The sequence below is a fragment of the Oryctolagus cuniculus genome, chromosome 16 (genome assembly GCF_051225735.1).
Source record: "Oryctolagus cuniculus isolate XC-2025 breed Fujian yellow rabbit chromosome 16, ASM5122573v1, whole genome shotgun sequence".
In the NCBI taxonomy this organism is placed as follows: domain Eukaryota; kingdom Metazoa; phylum Chordata; class Mammalia; order Lagomorpha; family Leporidae; genus Oryctolagus; species Oryctolagus cuniculus.
In genome coordinates this window covers 94559286-94576089 of record NC_142882.1, presented here as the reverse complement: position 1 = coordinate 94576089, position 16804 = coordinate 94559286, and the positions used below count along the sequence as shown (strand labels likewise).

Here is a 16804-nt window from a genome sequence, read left to right as displayed (position 1 = left end):
GTGCTGGCAAAGGGCTGCGAGCAGAGTGAGGGGCAACTAGGACGGGTCCCTTAGAAGGAAGCTGTTCACTCTCCACTCCCTTCCCCCTTCTAGGAGCTGGGGGCACTCAGCTAGCTTTGGCATGAGGGAGAGTGCATTCCTGGGACAATACAGGAGGACAGACATCCCATGAAAGAAAGAAACAAGCATTCTAATGTTCTCAAGTTGCTATTGCTTGGTTCCAGGAAAAACAGCTGAATAAAGGATGAAGAACATAATTTTTTAAATGTTACTAGAAAGAAAAATGGGGCTATTAAAAAACTGTAATTAGATACTTTGAAAATCAGTCCCACCTAGAAGCAGAGTCCAGCTCTTGCCATAAACGGTTTGAATGGCAGAGAAGAGAACGCCCACCGTACCTCTTTAATAGCTGACTCACACACAGTGCCTGGACCAATCTCCGTGTTCAGGTACAGCAAGGCGTACAGGTAACCTGCCCGCCCATAAAGCAGCTCATCCGGAAGGTCTGAGTCCTGGCAGACAACAGTTCTGTGGAGCTGCAGAAGTCTAATCAACAGAAAAATCTCATTTTCCCAGGGAAGTGAGTCACTCTGACATTTTAGGAATTACCTGTTACTTATCTTTAAACTTGAAACTGTGATTAAAAAAATTCAAACCCCCAAAAACTTCCACTTTACTAATTCTTCTCCCAAATACCAAAATAAAGCACAACTTCCTGCTCAGAATTTCTACTTTGTATTTGTTCTAATCCATGTAATATAAGATAGTTTGTTGTAAATCCAGAATTAGAAGCAAGTGATTTAAAATCTAAATAGAACCCCACTGGGCCAGTGAAAAGCCCCCACCTGCAATGCCAGCATCCCACATGGGAACCAGATTGTGTTCTGGCTGCTCTACTTCTGATCTAGCTCCCTACTAACGGCCAGGGAAAGAAAAAGGTTGCCCAAATACTTGGGCACCTGCCACTGAGGTGAGAGACTAGAGGAAATTTTTGGCTCTGGCTTCAGCCTGGCCAAGTGCTAGCAGTTGTGGCCATCTGGAAAGTGAACCAGCAGATGGAAGACCTCTCTCTTCGCTTCCCTCTCCATCTCTAACTCTTTCAAATAAATCTTTAAAAAATTATAAAAAACAAAAATCCTGTGCTTGGGAATTAGTTGAGTCATTTTGTACTCAAACAAGCATCAGCTGACCGGCTTTACTCAGGTGCTACAGCAGACCCAGAAGTGAGTCCTGATTTTTGCCTCTTTGAGCAACAGTAGAAGCAAATGAGTGTAATAAAGGTCATACTCTCTAACTTTCTAGCATTAGCATATGCAGCCATGTATGTCAATGTTAAACCTCAGATTAATTTAGTTACTATAGTGGATTAACTAAGACATGGGAGCTAATTTTCATGCACTAAGCCAGCCAAGAATTGCTTAGGAAAAATGATTAGAGCCACTCAAAGACATACATTTATTCCCCATAAATTAAGGCACATCCGAGCTTGGGCATATAGACAACATACAATCCCACTGTTATAATCAAGGATAACATATACACCTCTTCACTTCTTGAAGAGGCCTATTTTTAACAGCTCATGAACTAAAAATTTTAGTTTTGACTACCTTTCTACAGCAAAAACCGAGAATTTGGAGAAAATGTAGTTTTAAAAACTCACTTTGTGATGCACTCCCGGGACTCACAATCACTTCTGAGTTGATGATAAATTACAGCTCCTACAGCGAGGGGCCCAGCATCTCCACAGAGGAAAGTGACCCTGCGACCATTCAGATTCCGAAGGGTTCTCTTCACATAATCCAGGGACCGGAGCAGGTAGGTCTGGTCACATGTGACCCTGTACAACTGCAGGTACAAAAGGGCTATGCCTAGAATAATTCCCCCACCCCAGAAGACAACAATTACTACATTTCCTTCTTACTTTCAGGGCACTGTTCCCTAATCACATGAAAAAATATCTTCTATAAAAATCCTGTTTCTGAAGGGGCAACATTAAAAAAAATTAAATAAAAGGAATTTCTTTAAATAAAAAAAAAAAAAACACAACACACCCAGGGCGAGTGTTGTGGTGTAGCAGGTTAAGCTGTCGCCTGCAATGCTAGCATCCTATATGGGTGCCAGTTCAAGTCACAGCTGCTCCACTTCTGATCCAGCTCCCTGCTAATGTTCCTGGGAAAGCAGCGGAGGGTGGCCCCAGTACTTGGGCCCTGCTACTCATGTGGCAAACTCGGGAGAAATTCCTGGCTTTTGCCTTTGGCCTGGCCTAGCCCTGTTCATTGCAGCCATCTGGGGACTGAACCAGGGGATGGAAAACCCTCTCTCTCTCTCTTCTCTCTGTAACTCTGCCTTCAAATTAATTAATTAATTAATAAAAAAGACTGTCATAGGCAGGTTAATTCTGAAACTAGTTTTTCAAGTGAAGTGTATTATTGATGGCTTGCTTAATTGTAATCAAAACAAAAATAATGTCCCCTTATGTGTGTACATATGAGTCAAACGAGTACAAGCAGTAGGGTAACAGTCCACATAACAGACCAAAGAACCACTCAACCAGTCTTGTCACCAAAAAAACCACACACACACACACACAAAACCACAAAGCAAATAACTGACACTTGGACAAGTCTGCTTCTTTACACATTTTCATGTTAGGTTAAATCAACAGCGCTATAAAAATATGACACACTACATATTAAAATGTAAACTTTGGTGGAAAGCCTTTAATTAGAAATAAATTTTCAAAGCATCTCATCAGTGAAGACACAGTTAAAGGTTTTAGCTAAAGGAGATAAAACTACCATTTTAAGAGAAAAGAAAGCTTTAACTCTTATTACACGGGGTGAAACATTTCAGTAACTGGTTCCCCATATACTCACCTGTCCAGCCGGTATATGCTGAGCAGTCATGGGGATCAGCTGTTTTCAACCCTTCTTCCATTTGCTGCAGAAGATCTTTGATTTTGGTTTGGATCTGCCGCATGAAATTATGAATGATCTAAGAACCAAAAGATACAAGTTTAAATTGCACAAGAGAACAACCTTGCAATACATACTTTAACTGACAGCTTAAGCTATACAAACCTAATAGAAGTTATTTCACCTGGTCCCTCTCGGTACTTCTTTAGGTAGAGTCTTCTTGGCTTTTATATGGTTAGTTTTATAATGAGACAATGCCTGCATGAACTATATTTCATAAACAGGATAGTCTAGTGGTTAAGACACAGGTTAAGGGGCTGGCATTGTGGTACAGTGGGTTAAGCTGCCCCTGTGATGCTGGCATCCCATATGGGCATGGGTTCAAATCCCAGCTGCTCCACTTCCGATCTAGCTCTCTGCTAATGTGCCTGGGAAAGCAGCAGCTGATGACCCAAGTACTTGGGCCCCTGCACCAACATGGGAGAACGGGAAGAAGCTCCTGGCTCCTGGCTTTGGATTGGTCCAGCTCTGGCCATTGCAGCCATTTTGGAGAGTAAACCAGTGGACTGAAGATCTCTAACTGTGCCTTCAAATAAATGCATAAATCTTAAAAAAAAAAAAAAAAAAAAAAAAAAAAAAAGACAGGTTAAGGTGCTTGCATCCCAAATCAGAGTATCTGGGTTCCAGTACCCAGTTCTGCTCCTGGCTCCAGACTCCTGCGAATGCAGACACAGGAAAGCAGCAGTGATGATTCAAGTAATTGAGTTCTTGCCAGTCATGTGTGAGACCTGGAGTTCCTGCCTTTCTGCTGACCCAGCCCCAGCAACAGCATCAGCCTCCCCACCAACTTTTTGAAGTACCATCATATGTGTTAGTTACTGTGCTAAGCAGTTTACAGAGAAGCCAGGCTGTGTGATCCCAAAGCGTATATTTTAATCACTAGGCTACACTGTCTTCCCAGCTCTCCATCAGACTCTGCACTCAGGAAAGACCATGGTGTATCCACTTTATCTCCTCAACAACCAACAGGGCTTACCATTAAAGAAATGCTTGCAAAATAAATGAATAAATAGTATGGTACTGAAAAAAAAAAAAAGAGAAATACTGACTGGAACATGTGAACCAATTATGTTCATGATAAAAACTGACATGTTCTTCAAATTCTAGTCATGGAAAAATTTCTAAACTGTTAAATTATTTTGTAATAAAGAATAATTGGTTAGGAAACTAATTTGAGGGTGGGAATAAAAGAACATTTTGCATGTGAAATGCATTAAAAGGAAAAACTCTTGAAAAAACCAGTTTCCTCATTATAACAAATGACGGCAAAAAGCCAAACATCTGTAGAATCAAGCAAAAATTTCATGATACTAGTGTTTTGGGAAGTAGTTATATAATTGTGTTGTCTGCAATAGTAGCATAATTTATTAGTGTATGTGATATAATTCCAACATTCCTATTGTCACACAAACTCCATATTTCTATGTTAGTTTCCTGAAGCCCATCTTTTAAATAGTTTTTGTTAAAATATGATTTTAATTGTAAAAATCATTTTCTAAGAATATAAAAATGTTCATGTAATCAGCTTGAGAAGACATTTTAGTCAATATTTTATAATTTAAAATAAAATATATTAATACTGCAAAAAAAAGTAGATGGGAGCTCTCTTTCATGTCTGTCTGCCTCTCCAATAGTAAAAAAAAAAAAAAATAACGACAAAGGGGAATTATTTGCATAATACGAATCTAAAGAACATAATACAGAAATAGACCCAAAATCATTAATGCACTCTCATACAAGAAGAAAAATGTGCAAAAATGTTCCATTTTGCAGTGAATGCATATGAAAACTTTTTCAATATTTTTTAAAAGTCCTAAGGCTTCTAGGAGCAAAGGAGAAAGGAATTCTAACTGCTAGTGGTCTTTTCCAATGTTTTTAAATGCATAGCCAACAGTGTAAAACTGCTATATGAACTGCTGAGGGAGATTAAAATTCGAATATAGCTGTGAATTGTTTATTTCTCCCTTTAATAGTCTTTGGTTTTGCTTTCCTGTACTTTGAGGTTCTATTATTAGGCAAAAATGTATGATTCTTACATCTTTCTGACAAACTGATTCATTTTCATAATGAAATCTCCCTCTGTGGAACTGTAGAGAAAATGCTTTTATGTTTCCACACAATGAGGGTTTTCAGGGCAACTTTTACTAAAACTTGGGATTCTGAACTAAAGTTAATCTGAGGAATTTACCCACAATATATTAAGAGGCTCCTTTAGCCTGAGGTACATGTTCACATGACTTGCAGCACTGAAGGTAAAGGGTTTATCTTATCCACACAGAGATTTCTGTGCTTTGGGTTGGAGCAAGGTGTTTCCAGTGAGACTCTCAGAAGCAGAAGGGGAGTCCAGGGCTTCTTTCCCCTTCACAAGAACCACAGAAAATGCATTTTTTCTTCATCCCTGTCTGCATGACAGACTGCTTGCACTGTGTTGTCCCCTCAGGTAAAGCAGTAAGAAATCTCTGATCCAAATCTGTATGTGCACATTAAAGACAGAAACCAGAAGCCTAATGCCTCCTCTTTTTGCCACAGACTGTACGGTCTGCAGCCTGACTCCTGCATAGAAGACAGCAGGGTCTTCCTGCCTGAATGCTGCCAGTTCCTTCTAATAGTCTCATCTGGGCATCTGGCCTTCTGGCGTCGATGGTACCAGCGAACCTGTGTCCCAATCATCCTTTCCCTCTTGTTCCTTTCTTGCCTCTCCCTTTATTCACATTTTTTTAAACATGTTTCAGAACTGCATTTCAATTTTCGTGTTGAGCATTTAGTGGGATCTTCTGCCAACATTTTTAGTGGCTGTTCTGGAGGACATAACAGAGATAGCTCCTCACAATCCACTTGCTCTAAGGAACCACTTCATGTACAATGCAGAAAGCAGAGCCTTACAGGTCATTTCCTACCCTCTATCCTTTCCCACAAGGTAATGCTGTAACTTCTGCTTAAAGTAATTACCCGTTTTGTAAGCAAATGAAGAGCAGTTTTGGCACATACCCAGATATGTACCATTTTCATTTTTCTTCATGTTTCTTCTAGGATGAGCTTACAACTGGCATCGCCCCCTTACATTTCTCATAGTGCTAATCTGCTATGACAAATCCTCTGAAATACTGTTGCTTTTTAATCTGAAAAAATATGTATTTTGCCTTCATTTTTGAAGGATCTGGGTGGCACTTTCCTTCAATTCTTTCTCATGTCATTCCATAATCCTCAGGCACCATGGTTTCTCATGAGAAACCAGTCATTCATCAAATTCCATCTTTCATGGACTTTTTTTATTTGAAAGTTTATTTTATTTGAAAAGCAGAATGGAAGAGAAACAGAATGATCTCCCAAGTGCCAACAGTTGGGGCTAGGCCAGCAAAAATCTGGAGCTGGGAACTCAAAAACATTTTTGAACCATCATCACGTGCTGCCTCCCGGGGTCTGCACTAGCAGGAAGGTAACATCAGGAAAGGAGCTGGGGCTCACACCCAGACATTCTGATATGGGATGCAGGCGTTAAACAGTTTAACACCTGTGCCACATACCTGCTCCTTCATGATAAAAAAGACCAGATGATGCAGGAGCAGAAAAGGGACATTCCTTTGTTGCCTTCCCTACTTTTTCCCTGCTGTTCCTCTCTTACCGCTTCCAACAACATGTTCCCTGTGTCTGTCATTATTTCCCTGCCAGGTTTTCTTCTCTCCCTCCACCTCCTCCAAGGAAATCCAACCTAACTCAGGCCTACACCCCAAGCCTCCTCTCTTGCCTGCTCCCTTCAATGAAAAGCCAGCTACAGGGAGAACAGGGAGAAAGGAAACAGCCTTGATCTATGTTAAGATCAAGGGTTAAGGGTTTTTCTGATCCAATTGAGGACTCTACAGGCCTTCTTAAGGAATGAGACTTAAACAGTCAAACTTAAGAGCACAGGTTCTTCAACGTTTATTAGCCAGTCATGTTAGTCTCTGGAAGAAAAACTGAACATGGATAAAGAAAAAAAAAAAAAAGAAGAGTATTTTGGCAAAGTGAGCAAAGCAGATCAATATGACACTTGTCAATGTGGCAAAGGACCTTTATGAGGCCAAAGCTCAAACATTTCAAAAGGTGGCTGAGTGGAATAAGATTCAAGAGAGAAGAAAACCAGACCAATCCAACCCTGAGTTACGACTGATGAATGCTTTGAAAAAGCTTCCAAATAATATTCTGGAATGGCTGAAGCCAGTTATCAAAATGATGCTATCCTAAACCCTAACTTCCTAAGTGGACTAGATTATGGCCCAGCCATTTGGGCAAACACTCAAAACCCGGGACGTCATCAATCTGAAGGATCAAATTCTGAGTACTCTCCAGAAAATGGACAAAAACGAGGTTCCAAAATCATGAACTGACAGCTTCCATGGCCAAACGAGGCCCTCAGCCAGAGGAGCTGGAAGTTTGTGGAAGTTTGAGAGGAATTTCCTTTTACTGTAAAAAGCCTGGGCATTTTTTTTTTTTTTTTGACAGGCAGAGTGGACAGTGAGAGAGAGACAGAAAGAAAGGTCTTCCTTTTGCCGTTGGTTCACCCTCCAATGGCCGCCGCGGCCGGCATGCTGCGGCCGGCGCATCGTGCTGATCCGAAGCCAGGAGCCAGGTGCTTTTCCTGGTCTCCCATGGGGTGCAGGGCCCAAGCACTTGGGCCATCCTCCACTGCACTCCCGGGCCACAGCAGAGAGCTGGCCTGGAAGAGGGGCAACCGGGACAGAATTGGGCTCCACTACCGGGACTAGAACCTGGTGTGCCGGAGCCGCAAGGCGGAGGATTAGCCTAGTGAGCCGTGGCGCCGGCCTTCTCCAAGTATCTTAATCAACACCTCAGGGGAGACAGAAGTTTAGTTAAACAGAATCACACCCTTTCAGACACTGGCACCACAACGCTGTGTTCTTGATCCTGAACGTTAAACTGCCCCTTCCTCAGAGTAAGGGGCTGTACAGAGGAGACTTTCTAACCAACCCTGACCATGCAGATCCTGACCTGCTAAATCCCAACTGAGAATTTTAAACAGTTCCGATTCTTTTCCGCTTGCTCCTCTGACCACCATACATCTTCTTGGTAGAGATTCTTGGTAGAGATCAAAGAAAAACTTTGAAACCTACAACATCCACATTCCCTTCTCTCAAAAGGGAGACATGTGACATATTCCTAGAAATGGGGGGCCGGCGCCGCGGCTCACTAGGCTAATCATCCGCCTTGCGGCGCCGGCACACTGGGTTCTAGTCCCGGTCGGGGCACCGGATTCTGTCCCGGTTGCCCCTCTTCCAGGCCAGCTCTCTGCTGTGGCCAGGGAGTGCAGTGGAGGATGGCCCAAGTGCTTGGGCCCTGCACCCCATGGGAGACCAGGATGAGTACCTGGCTCCTGCCATCGGATCAGCGCGGTACGCCGGCCGCAGCGCGCTGGCTGCGGTGCCCATTGGAGGGTGAACCAACGGCAAAAAGGAAGACCTTTCTCTCTGTCTCTCTCTCTCACTGTCCACTCTGCCTGTCAAAAAAAAAAAAAAAAAAAAAAGAAATGGGACTGAATGAGAAGGAAAAAGAACACATTGAGGGGGCCAGTGCCGTGGTACAGCGCCAGCATCTCATACGGGCGCCAGTTTGAGTACCAGCTGCTCCACCTCCAATCCAGCTCCCTGCTAACATGCCTGGGAAAGCAGCAGAAGATGGTCCAAGTCCCTGAGCCCCTGCCACCCATGTGGGAGACTGGAAGGAGCTCCTGGCTCCAACCTGGCCCAGCCCTGGTCATTGTGGCCATTTGGGGAGTGATGCGAGAGCTCTCGCTCTCTCTGCTCGCTCTCTCTCTGCCTCTCCCTTTCTCTCTCTGTGGCTTTCAGATGAATAAATAAATCTTAAAAAATCGAAATAAAAACAACAGATTCAAACCTGACGAAATTGCTCCAATCTGGATTTACTGAATGGTGGTCACGCCCCACTCAAACTCTGACCAACCATTCCAGGTCTCAACACCTGCCCTCCCTCACTCATCCCAGAGACTGGAAAGATTTTCACCCACTCCTATTAAAGTGGAAGTAGGGAGCCAGCACTGTGGCAAAGTGAGTGAGACCGCCACCTGCAGTGCCATCATCCCATATGGGCTCCAGTTCAGGACCAGCTGCTCCACTTCTGATCCGGTTCTCTGCTATGGCCTGAGAAAGCAGTGGAAGATGGCCCAAGTCCTGGTCCCTGCACTCATGTGGGAGAGCTGGAGGAAGCTCCTGGCTCCTGGCTTCGGATTAGTACAGCTCTGGCCGTTGCAGCCATCTGGGGCAGATGGAAGACCTTTCTCTTTCTCTCTCTGCCTCTGCTTCTCTGTAACTCTGCTTTTCAAGTAAATAAATAAATCTTAAAAAAAAAAAAAAGCTGAAGTAGATGAATCTACACTGCCAAATATAAAACAATATTCCCTAAAACCAGGGCCAGACCAATAATAAAATATACAAGAAAGGTCCTTAGAACACTCAAACCCTCCCAGTAAGGAGGAAGAGCTGGCATTTTGTACAAGACTTAAGAGCGATTATGGGGGCCTGTGCTGTGGCACAGTGGGTTAAGCCGCCACCTGCAGCACCGGCATCCAATATGGGTACCAGTTCAGGCCCCGCTGCTCCACTTCTGATCCAGCTCCCTGCTAGTGCACCTGGGGAAGTGGCAAAGGGTGGCCTAAGTGCTTGGGCCCCTGCACCAACATGGGAGACCTGGAGGAGGCTCCTGGCTTTGGCCTGACCCAGCCCCAGCTATTGCGGCCATTTGGGTAGTGAATCAGTGACTCTCCCTCTAATTTTCACTTATAAGTAAATAAAATAAATCTTGAATATAATTCCTAGGCATCCGGTAGTACCCAACTCCTGTACTCTTTTATCAGCTACTCTTGCCGGAAGTAAAGCATTCACAGTTACCAACCTGTACGATGCCTGTTTGGTACCCCGAGGGTTGCTAATAGCCAATATTCGTTTGCCTTCATAGAATGGTGGCCTAGATCTGGACTATAATGACTCCAGTTATACTGAAAGCCCCGCTTACCTGTTCCAAATACTAAGACTCTGGTTCAGCAGAGTCGAACTTCCCAAGAGGATCCACACTTAATGAGGGTACAGATGACCTGGGATGTTCTCCAAGCACTCAGGCTTCCCAAGACCAACAGCACTGATTTTTTTCTCAATTGGCTTTAGAGGGGCACAAGATCTCCAAGGATAAACAATTCTGACAAATCTTAGAAAACTACCCAGAACCCTTAATTTCAGAAGTGCTGTTAATAAACTCAGATTGGATCAAAGGTATTTTGGGCTTTACTGAGCCTTCTGGAAAAAGACACTGTTAAGGATGTCTAAGACTGGTTGGATACTGCACTGTAGTTTTACCTGATAGCTCAACCCTTACATGTCTCTTTAGGAAGACAACCTGACTACCATCTCACAGTCCCCAGAAGGGGACTCATCAGTGGCTGCCATTGTAGTGCAGATTAAGCCTCACCCTGATGACATCAGCATTCCACTTATTTGCCAGTTCAAATCCCAGCTGCTCTACTTCTGATCCAGCTCCCTGCTAATGGTCTGAGAAAGTAGCAGAAGATGATCCAAGTGCTTGGGCTCTTGCGGCCCACAGGGGAAACCCAGATGAAGCTCCTACCTCCTGACTCCATCCTGGCCATTGTGGCCATTTAGGGAAGGAATCAACAGATGGAGGAATTCTCTCTCTCTGTCTCCCTTTGTCACTTTGCCCTTCAAATAAATAAATGAATAAATCAGCAAGGGCTTCTCCTCTATTTGTGTTTCTCATTCCATGGAAAGTCTCCCAAACTGATCAGACACAGCATGACTCTGTCAACAGACATGCAACACATGAAGTTCATCTTTATCCTTATCTTGTATTTTTTTTCTATCATTGCAACTAAATACCTGGCAACAGTACTCTTAAAGGGAAAAAGTTTATTTCAGCTTAGGGTTTTGGAGGTTCACAGTCCAAAGTGAAGAGGCCCCATCACAGTCCAAAGTGAAGAGGCCCCATCGCCTGACATCTGATGAGGGCAAGAGTAGAGGAACGATCACACTGAGCCAAGCAGCAGAGACAATGGCTTCCAAGGACTCATCTCCAGTGACCTAATAAGGACCTCCCATTAGGTCCACCTCCCAAAACTATAACTGAATTAAGTGTCCACCTTCCTAGAACCACCAACCTATGATTCTGGGGATCAAACATCTGCATGAGTTCAGGAGTCAAATCCTGTTCAAACCATAGCACTACCTCTTCACTGTGCCATCACCCTCTGACATGACACCCCATGACTGTGCTAGGTTGATTGACCAACTTTTCACCCCAGAAAAGACCTATGCACAATGCAGTTGTGGTTTTACAGATGGACCCTATCTGCAATGACTCAAGGAAATATAGTTCAGGATATTCACTAACAGAGATCAAGAGAACACCCCCTTTCCCACATGCAAATCAGCCCAACCAGTGCATGTCAAAGGATAGAAGATACCTAGTTACACAGACAGTGGACACACACTTTGGGCAGCCCATGTCCAACACGTCTCCAATGTTTCAGAAGCAATTCGAACACTGAAATCTTTGGCTACATAAGAATTCCTAGACATTCAAAATTATACAACTTGGAAAGTAAAGGCAATCAGTTTGAGGATGCTATGGTGAAACCATGGCGTTAAAAAAAATCTATGACCTTTATTTAAAAAAAAAAAAAAAAACAGTAACTACTATGATCTCAGCTCAGCATCAAGCAGAGGGGATATTTAAAAGTAATAACTCAAGGGGCTGGCGCCGTGGCACAGATTAATCCTCCACCTGTGGTGCCGGCATCCCATATGGGCGCCAGCTCTAGTCCCAGCTGCTCCTCTTTCAATCCAGCTCCCTGCTATGGCCTGGGGAAGCAGTGGAAGATGGCCCAAGTCCTTGGGCCACTGCACCCACCTGGAAGACCCAGAAAAATCTCCTGGCTTTAGATTGGCCCAGCTCTGGCCATTGCGGCCATTTGAAGAGTGAACCATCAGACAGAAGACCTTTCTCTCTGTCTCTCTCACTGTCTTTGACTCTACCTCTCAAATAAGTAATCTTAAAAAAAAAAAAAAAAAAAAAAAAAAAAAAAAAAAACCCAAAAAAGTAATAACTCGAGCATATGAAAACAATCGTGTTGTCCAAGACTGAAGTGGGGGAAGAGAAACAAAAATGAATTTTAGTGGACCTTTGTCAATCATGAATTCAATGTCTGGGGTTTCAAGCATAGACACGTGAACCTGAAGCCTCATGTCACAATGCAGCAACATGAAATTCTAGTGAGGTCCTTGTGTGAACAGAAGGGGTTGGTGCAAACCTGGGCAGACTTCCCAACCTGCGTGTCTATAAGGGGTGATGAGGAAGGTGAGGAGGGTCATGGAATGGGATTTACAAATCAGGAGGCACTCACAGTCTGAGGACATGCCCATATGTACATTGCACCCCCAATTATATTGTCCTCAGAAGGAAAGAGAGACAAGAAAAAGCATTTCCCTAAGAATGTGAAAAGTAATACTTCTGTATTCTACAGAAAATATAAAAAACTTCGAGAAATTTCATTATCACATGTTATACTATAATAGAATAGTATATGTAATAATCAATAGCTATCATCAACTTCAGTTCCGCTCCAGTATCTGAGTGCCAGTCTCAATTCCCCAGGGTTCAGGTCCTAGCTGCTTCACTTCCAACTCAGCTCCCCACTAATGCACCTGGGAAGGCAGTGGAAGATGGCCCAAGCACTTGGTCCCTACTACCACGTGGGAGACCTGGCCTAGCCTCAGCTGTTGAGGCCATCTGGAATGTGAATGAGCGGATGGAAGATTCTCTCTCTCTCTACCACCTTGCCTTTCAGATAAATAAATAAACCTTAAAAAAATTAAAGCATTTATAGTAGCTTAAGATTATGCCAATTAGATACCAAACAAAAGTTTTCCTGACTTCTTTGTGTAAAAAGGTTTTTTTTTTTTTAAAAAAGATTTATTTATTTATTTGAAAGGCATAGTTACAGAGAGGTTTTCCACGCGCTGGTTCACTCCCTAAATGGCCTCAACAACCACGGCTGCGCCAGTCTGAAGCCAGGAGCCAGGAGCTTCTTCAGGGTCTCCCACGCAGGTGCAGGGGGTGGGAGGCCAAGGACTTGGCCCAACTTTCACTGCTTTCCCAAGCCATAGCAGAGAGCTGGATCAGAAGTGCAGCAGCTGGGACTAGAACCAGGACCAACATGCGATGCCAGCACTGCAGGCAGAGGCTTCACCTGCTACGCCACAGCATCGGTCCCCTGTGTAAAAAGTTTTAAAATCTTTAAACTCACTGAGTCTATCAGAATCTGCTCCAATCTATCTTTTTGATGCTGTCTTATCCAGTGATATTTCACTTTCGGACTGCCTCATGATGCAGTGCTGTATTTCCAATTCCCTGCCCATGTGTTTTGCCACCTAAGCCTGGCTAATCCCACCTAGTCCTTCAAGGACCACATAATCGTCACCTGCGTCAATGGGCAGAATTAATCTTTCCTGTGCCTTCTTGATACTCTCGATGTATTCTCCCTTCACACACACTGCATGGCTCCGGAGAGCACATTTCATCACAGGGCAGTCCAGCCAGCCAGTGAACAGGCGCTTGCACCCCTAGGCAAGACCCAGCCCTAGCTGCAGGGCTCTAAGTCCTGGCAAACTGATGCTCCTGGGTGATCCTCTCCCATCAGTGTGGGCTGGACTCTGTCCTGCTCTGATGAACAGAACAGGGCAGAAGGATGACACCTCTGAGGTTAAGAAACCACTGCAGCTTCCACCTGGTGCCTGTGAATACTCCATCTGCTCGATCTTTCTCTGGGAAAGCAGCTAGTATGTCATGGGGCAGCCCCCATGGAGAGACCAGTGTGGTGAAAAACTCAACGCTCCTGCCACCAACCAGGAGAATGTGTGTGTGTGCATGTTTAATATTTGCTAGAGACATTTTTGTCATAAAAAACCTGAACACTAAATCACAAATGTAACAGATATATGCATGTGGAAATAGTAGAAATCTGGAGGAAAACCAAAACTGACACATGAATTCTGAACCGTATGACTAAAGTGGTTAAGTTTACAGCACTACGACTATAGAGTCACTTATTGACGGTCTACCGAGATCACCGAGTTTGCAGGCAAGTTGCAAACATGATCAAATACAATCACTAATATCCTTGGGAAGCAAAAATTGCGCCCAGCTTTTAACCATACGAATATCTAGAACTTGCCTTAAATTACATTTTCAGACCAAGGGATATTTCAAAACTGATTTCTTAGTTTTGGCCAATTTGTCTCTTTTGAAACACAAAACACGTGAGTGGGCGGTGAGGGAGCCTGGCAAACACCTCAGGGGCAGGACGACGTGACCGGTGCAGGTTGCATCAACTTGAAGACAACGGTGATGACACTCCCGTGCCCCAAAGCCACCTCAAATAAGCCACTTTGGATACAGATCACTTTGAGCTAAAAGCATCTGAAAACGGCACAAGGCGCTCTAAATCTCTTAACTCCACGAAAAGGCCTGGCTCCCCGTATGACCAAAGTACAGGAGATATAAGAAGGAAGAGTTGGCTGCCGTCATGCAGTGCAAGGGCAGATTCGCACAGCGTTCAGGCCACTGTTACTAAGCACTGTGCTGTTTCAGGGCCGCCCTTTAATCCTCCCCTAGGAAGGACATTTCTCACAGGCAGCCAGAACGGAGCAACTCGGCCCCAGTCAGGGTCCCACTCCAGTCAGCGGCTCCCTGTTCTCATCCTCGAGCCCCAAGGACGCAGAGAGGCTCGGGCTCCCGCCCGGCTGCACCCACCTCCCAGGCCGGGCACACAGCAACCAGGGCGCCCTGCGGCTTGGGGCGGCGCCGGGGGCGTGCGGCAGGTGCGGCGCCGGGGTGCGAGCGCGCCCGCGGGTCCGCGTATCCGGCCGTGCCAGGGCCGCGAGCCGCCTCGCCCAGCCATGCCAGAAGCCCCCCGGCACGCGCCCCACGCCGCGGCAGGGACGCGCGCTGAGGACGTCAGCCGGCGCGCGAGACCAGCGTCACGCCAGAGCGCGCGGGCGGCACGCGCAGACGCTACCACCGCGGCGCCTGCTCCGGCCCTCACAACCGCCGAGGCCCGACTCACCTTCCCGTCCTGGTGGAAGGGGAGGCCGGGCTCGTCCGTGGCGGGCGGGGGCCGAGCGCAGCCCGTGCCCTCGGCCCCGGCGGCCGCGAGCGCCGCAGAGGCGGCGGGCTCGTAGTCCGGGAAGGGGTTGGGGAACGCCCGCTCCTCCATCTCTGCCTCCCCTCCCAGCTGCTGCTTCAGCCTCTTCGATATGGTCTCGCCCATCGCCGCGCGCTTCCGGCGCCGGCCGCGGACGGCGCTCGCGCGGGGACAAACCTCCTGCGGGCCCGGCGCCTCCGCAACGCCCCTGCCGCGCCCGCGCCTCGGGGCCGCGGCTCCTCAGGAAGAACGAGGCTGCGGGCTGGGCGGGCGCGCGGGGCCTCGCAGCGGTGCCAGTCCCCGGCACATCTGGGCGCGGCAGCTCGGAGAGCGCTCGCGCCCGGCCGCCCCTTCCTTGGGCGGCGACGGGGGCAGAGACGGGGCCGCGGCCCCGCTGCCCCGAAGATGCCTCCGCACTGCGCTCCCACCGCCCTCGCCGCCCCGGCGGGAGCAGCCGCTCCTCGGGCGTTCAGGAAAAAATGTCAAAGAAAAGAATTCGAAGCAGCCGCAGCCCTGCCCGAGCCTCCCGGGGAAGGGAGGAAGCCGGTCCCTCCCATTCATCGCAGTCGGTGGGGGGGTGCCTCGGAGGAGGAGCCACGGCTGCCCCCCCACCCCCGTTTTATGTCTTATTTCCAATCTTTATTTTGGGAAGTCCTTAGGTACCATGAGAGACAGGGAGGCAGCCTCAGTTTTCAGAGCTGGATGGACCGTGCCCACTGCCGGAGCATAGGCGCACCAGAAAGGTTACAGTGGGGTTAGCTTCTAGCGGCAGGAGGGCGGCAGTGAGGTGTTGGTCTACCTTAGGTCACAGTCTTGGTTGGTTCTCTTGTTGATGTATTTGGAACCAAAGATTTAAGGATTTCTCATCCTTGAGGGTAATGTCTGATTGCACTTCATCTCACAAACGTGAACTGAGAAGTGATTGGTACTGTGGTTGAGCAAATAGCGATAAAGAAGTCTCTGGGGATTCCCAGTTGGTGAAAGGGGTAAGAATTAAGTTTCTTTGGAGCTGAGTGCATGTTACTGTGTGCAAAGGTGACACGAGGGAGAAGGGGCTCGGTTGCCTGCCTCTGGTCTCAGGCGGGGTGGGTTCCCACTACTGTCCTGGGCTAAGTGTGACCCCGCGGGGATGATAACCTTACAGGGGCTGCGCTACATGACCTCCCCGGAATCGGACTTCCCAGGACTGCTGGACCCATTTAGGAAGAAATGTTTAGAACCCAAGACCGGAGTCCTGTGTGTGCTTACTGCTTCTGGACCACTTCATGCACAGACCTAAAAAAAGTACTTTTAGTGAAAAAGGCTATGGAGAAAAGCAAACAGGGAAGAGGCAAGGGTAAGAGCTTTAAAAGGGAATGAGGGAATTAAGAACAAATTTGTGCGTGGAAAGGGAAGGGCAAATACCCTCACACCCATGCTCATGGTGAGGGGGTATCCCAGGGCTGAGTGCTCCCAAGGCAATCGGCAGTTCGGCTGGAGGGAGTGTTACTGGATGGACAGCAGGCCCTCATGTGCACACAATTACTAACATAAAAACACTGGATTCACCTGAGAAACAAAACATTTGTGGTTGTTATCACTAATGTAATTACCTGTTGGAGAAGGAGCA

General features: G+C 46.4%; 1 protein-coding gene across 6 annotated transcripts in view; it reads right to left on the bottom strand.

Moving 5' to 3' along the window:
• LANCL2 (LanC like glutathione S-transferase 2) overlaps nt 1-15497 on the bottom strand; it is a 34389-nt gene extending 18892 nt beyond the window's left edge. For 4 of the 6 annotated variants that reach the window (XR_016222938.1, XR_016222937.1, XM_008261840.5 and 1 more), the window contains exons 1-4: nt 15118-15497; nt 2877-2994; nt 1661-1868; nt 399-546 (exon numbers count right to left, since the gene is read on the bottom strand). Coding sequence is in view for 4 of the 6 variants with exons in the window: in XM_008261840.5 (XP_008260062.1) it covers nt 399-546; nt 1661-1868; nt 2877-2994; nt 15118-15321 (678 nt within the window). In the remaining 2 variants the exon portion in view is untranslated. Of the gene's footprint in view, nt 1-398; nt 547-1660; nt 1869-2876; nt 2995-14804; nt 14945-15117 lie in introns of those variants that run through there. The other 2 variants (XM_089316002.1, XM_089316003.1) reach the window with 2 other exon arrangements.
• Nucleotides 15498-16804: the final 1307 nt, after the last annotated feature.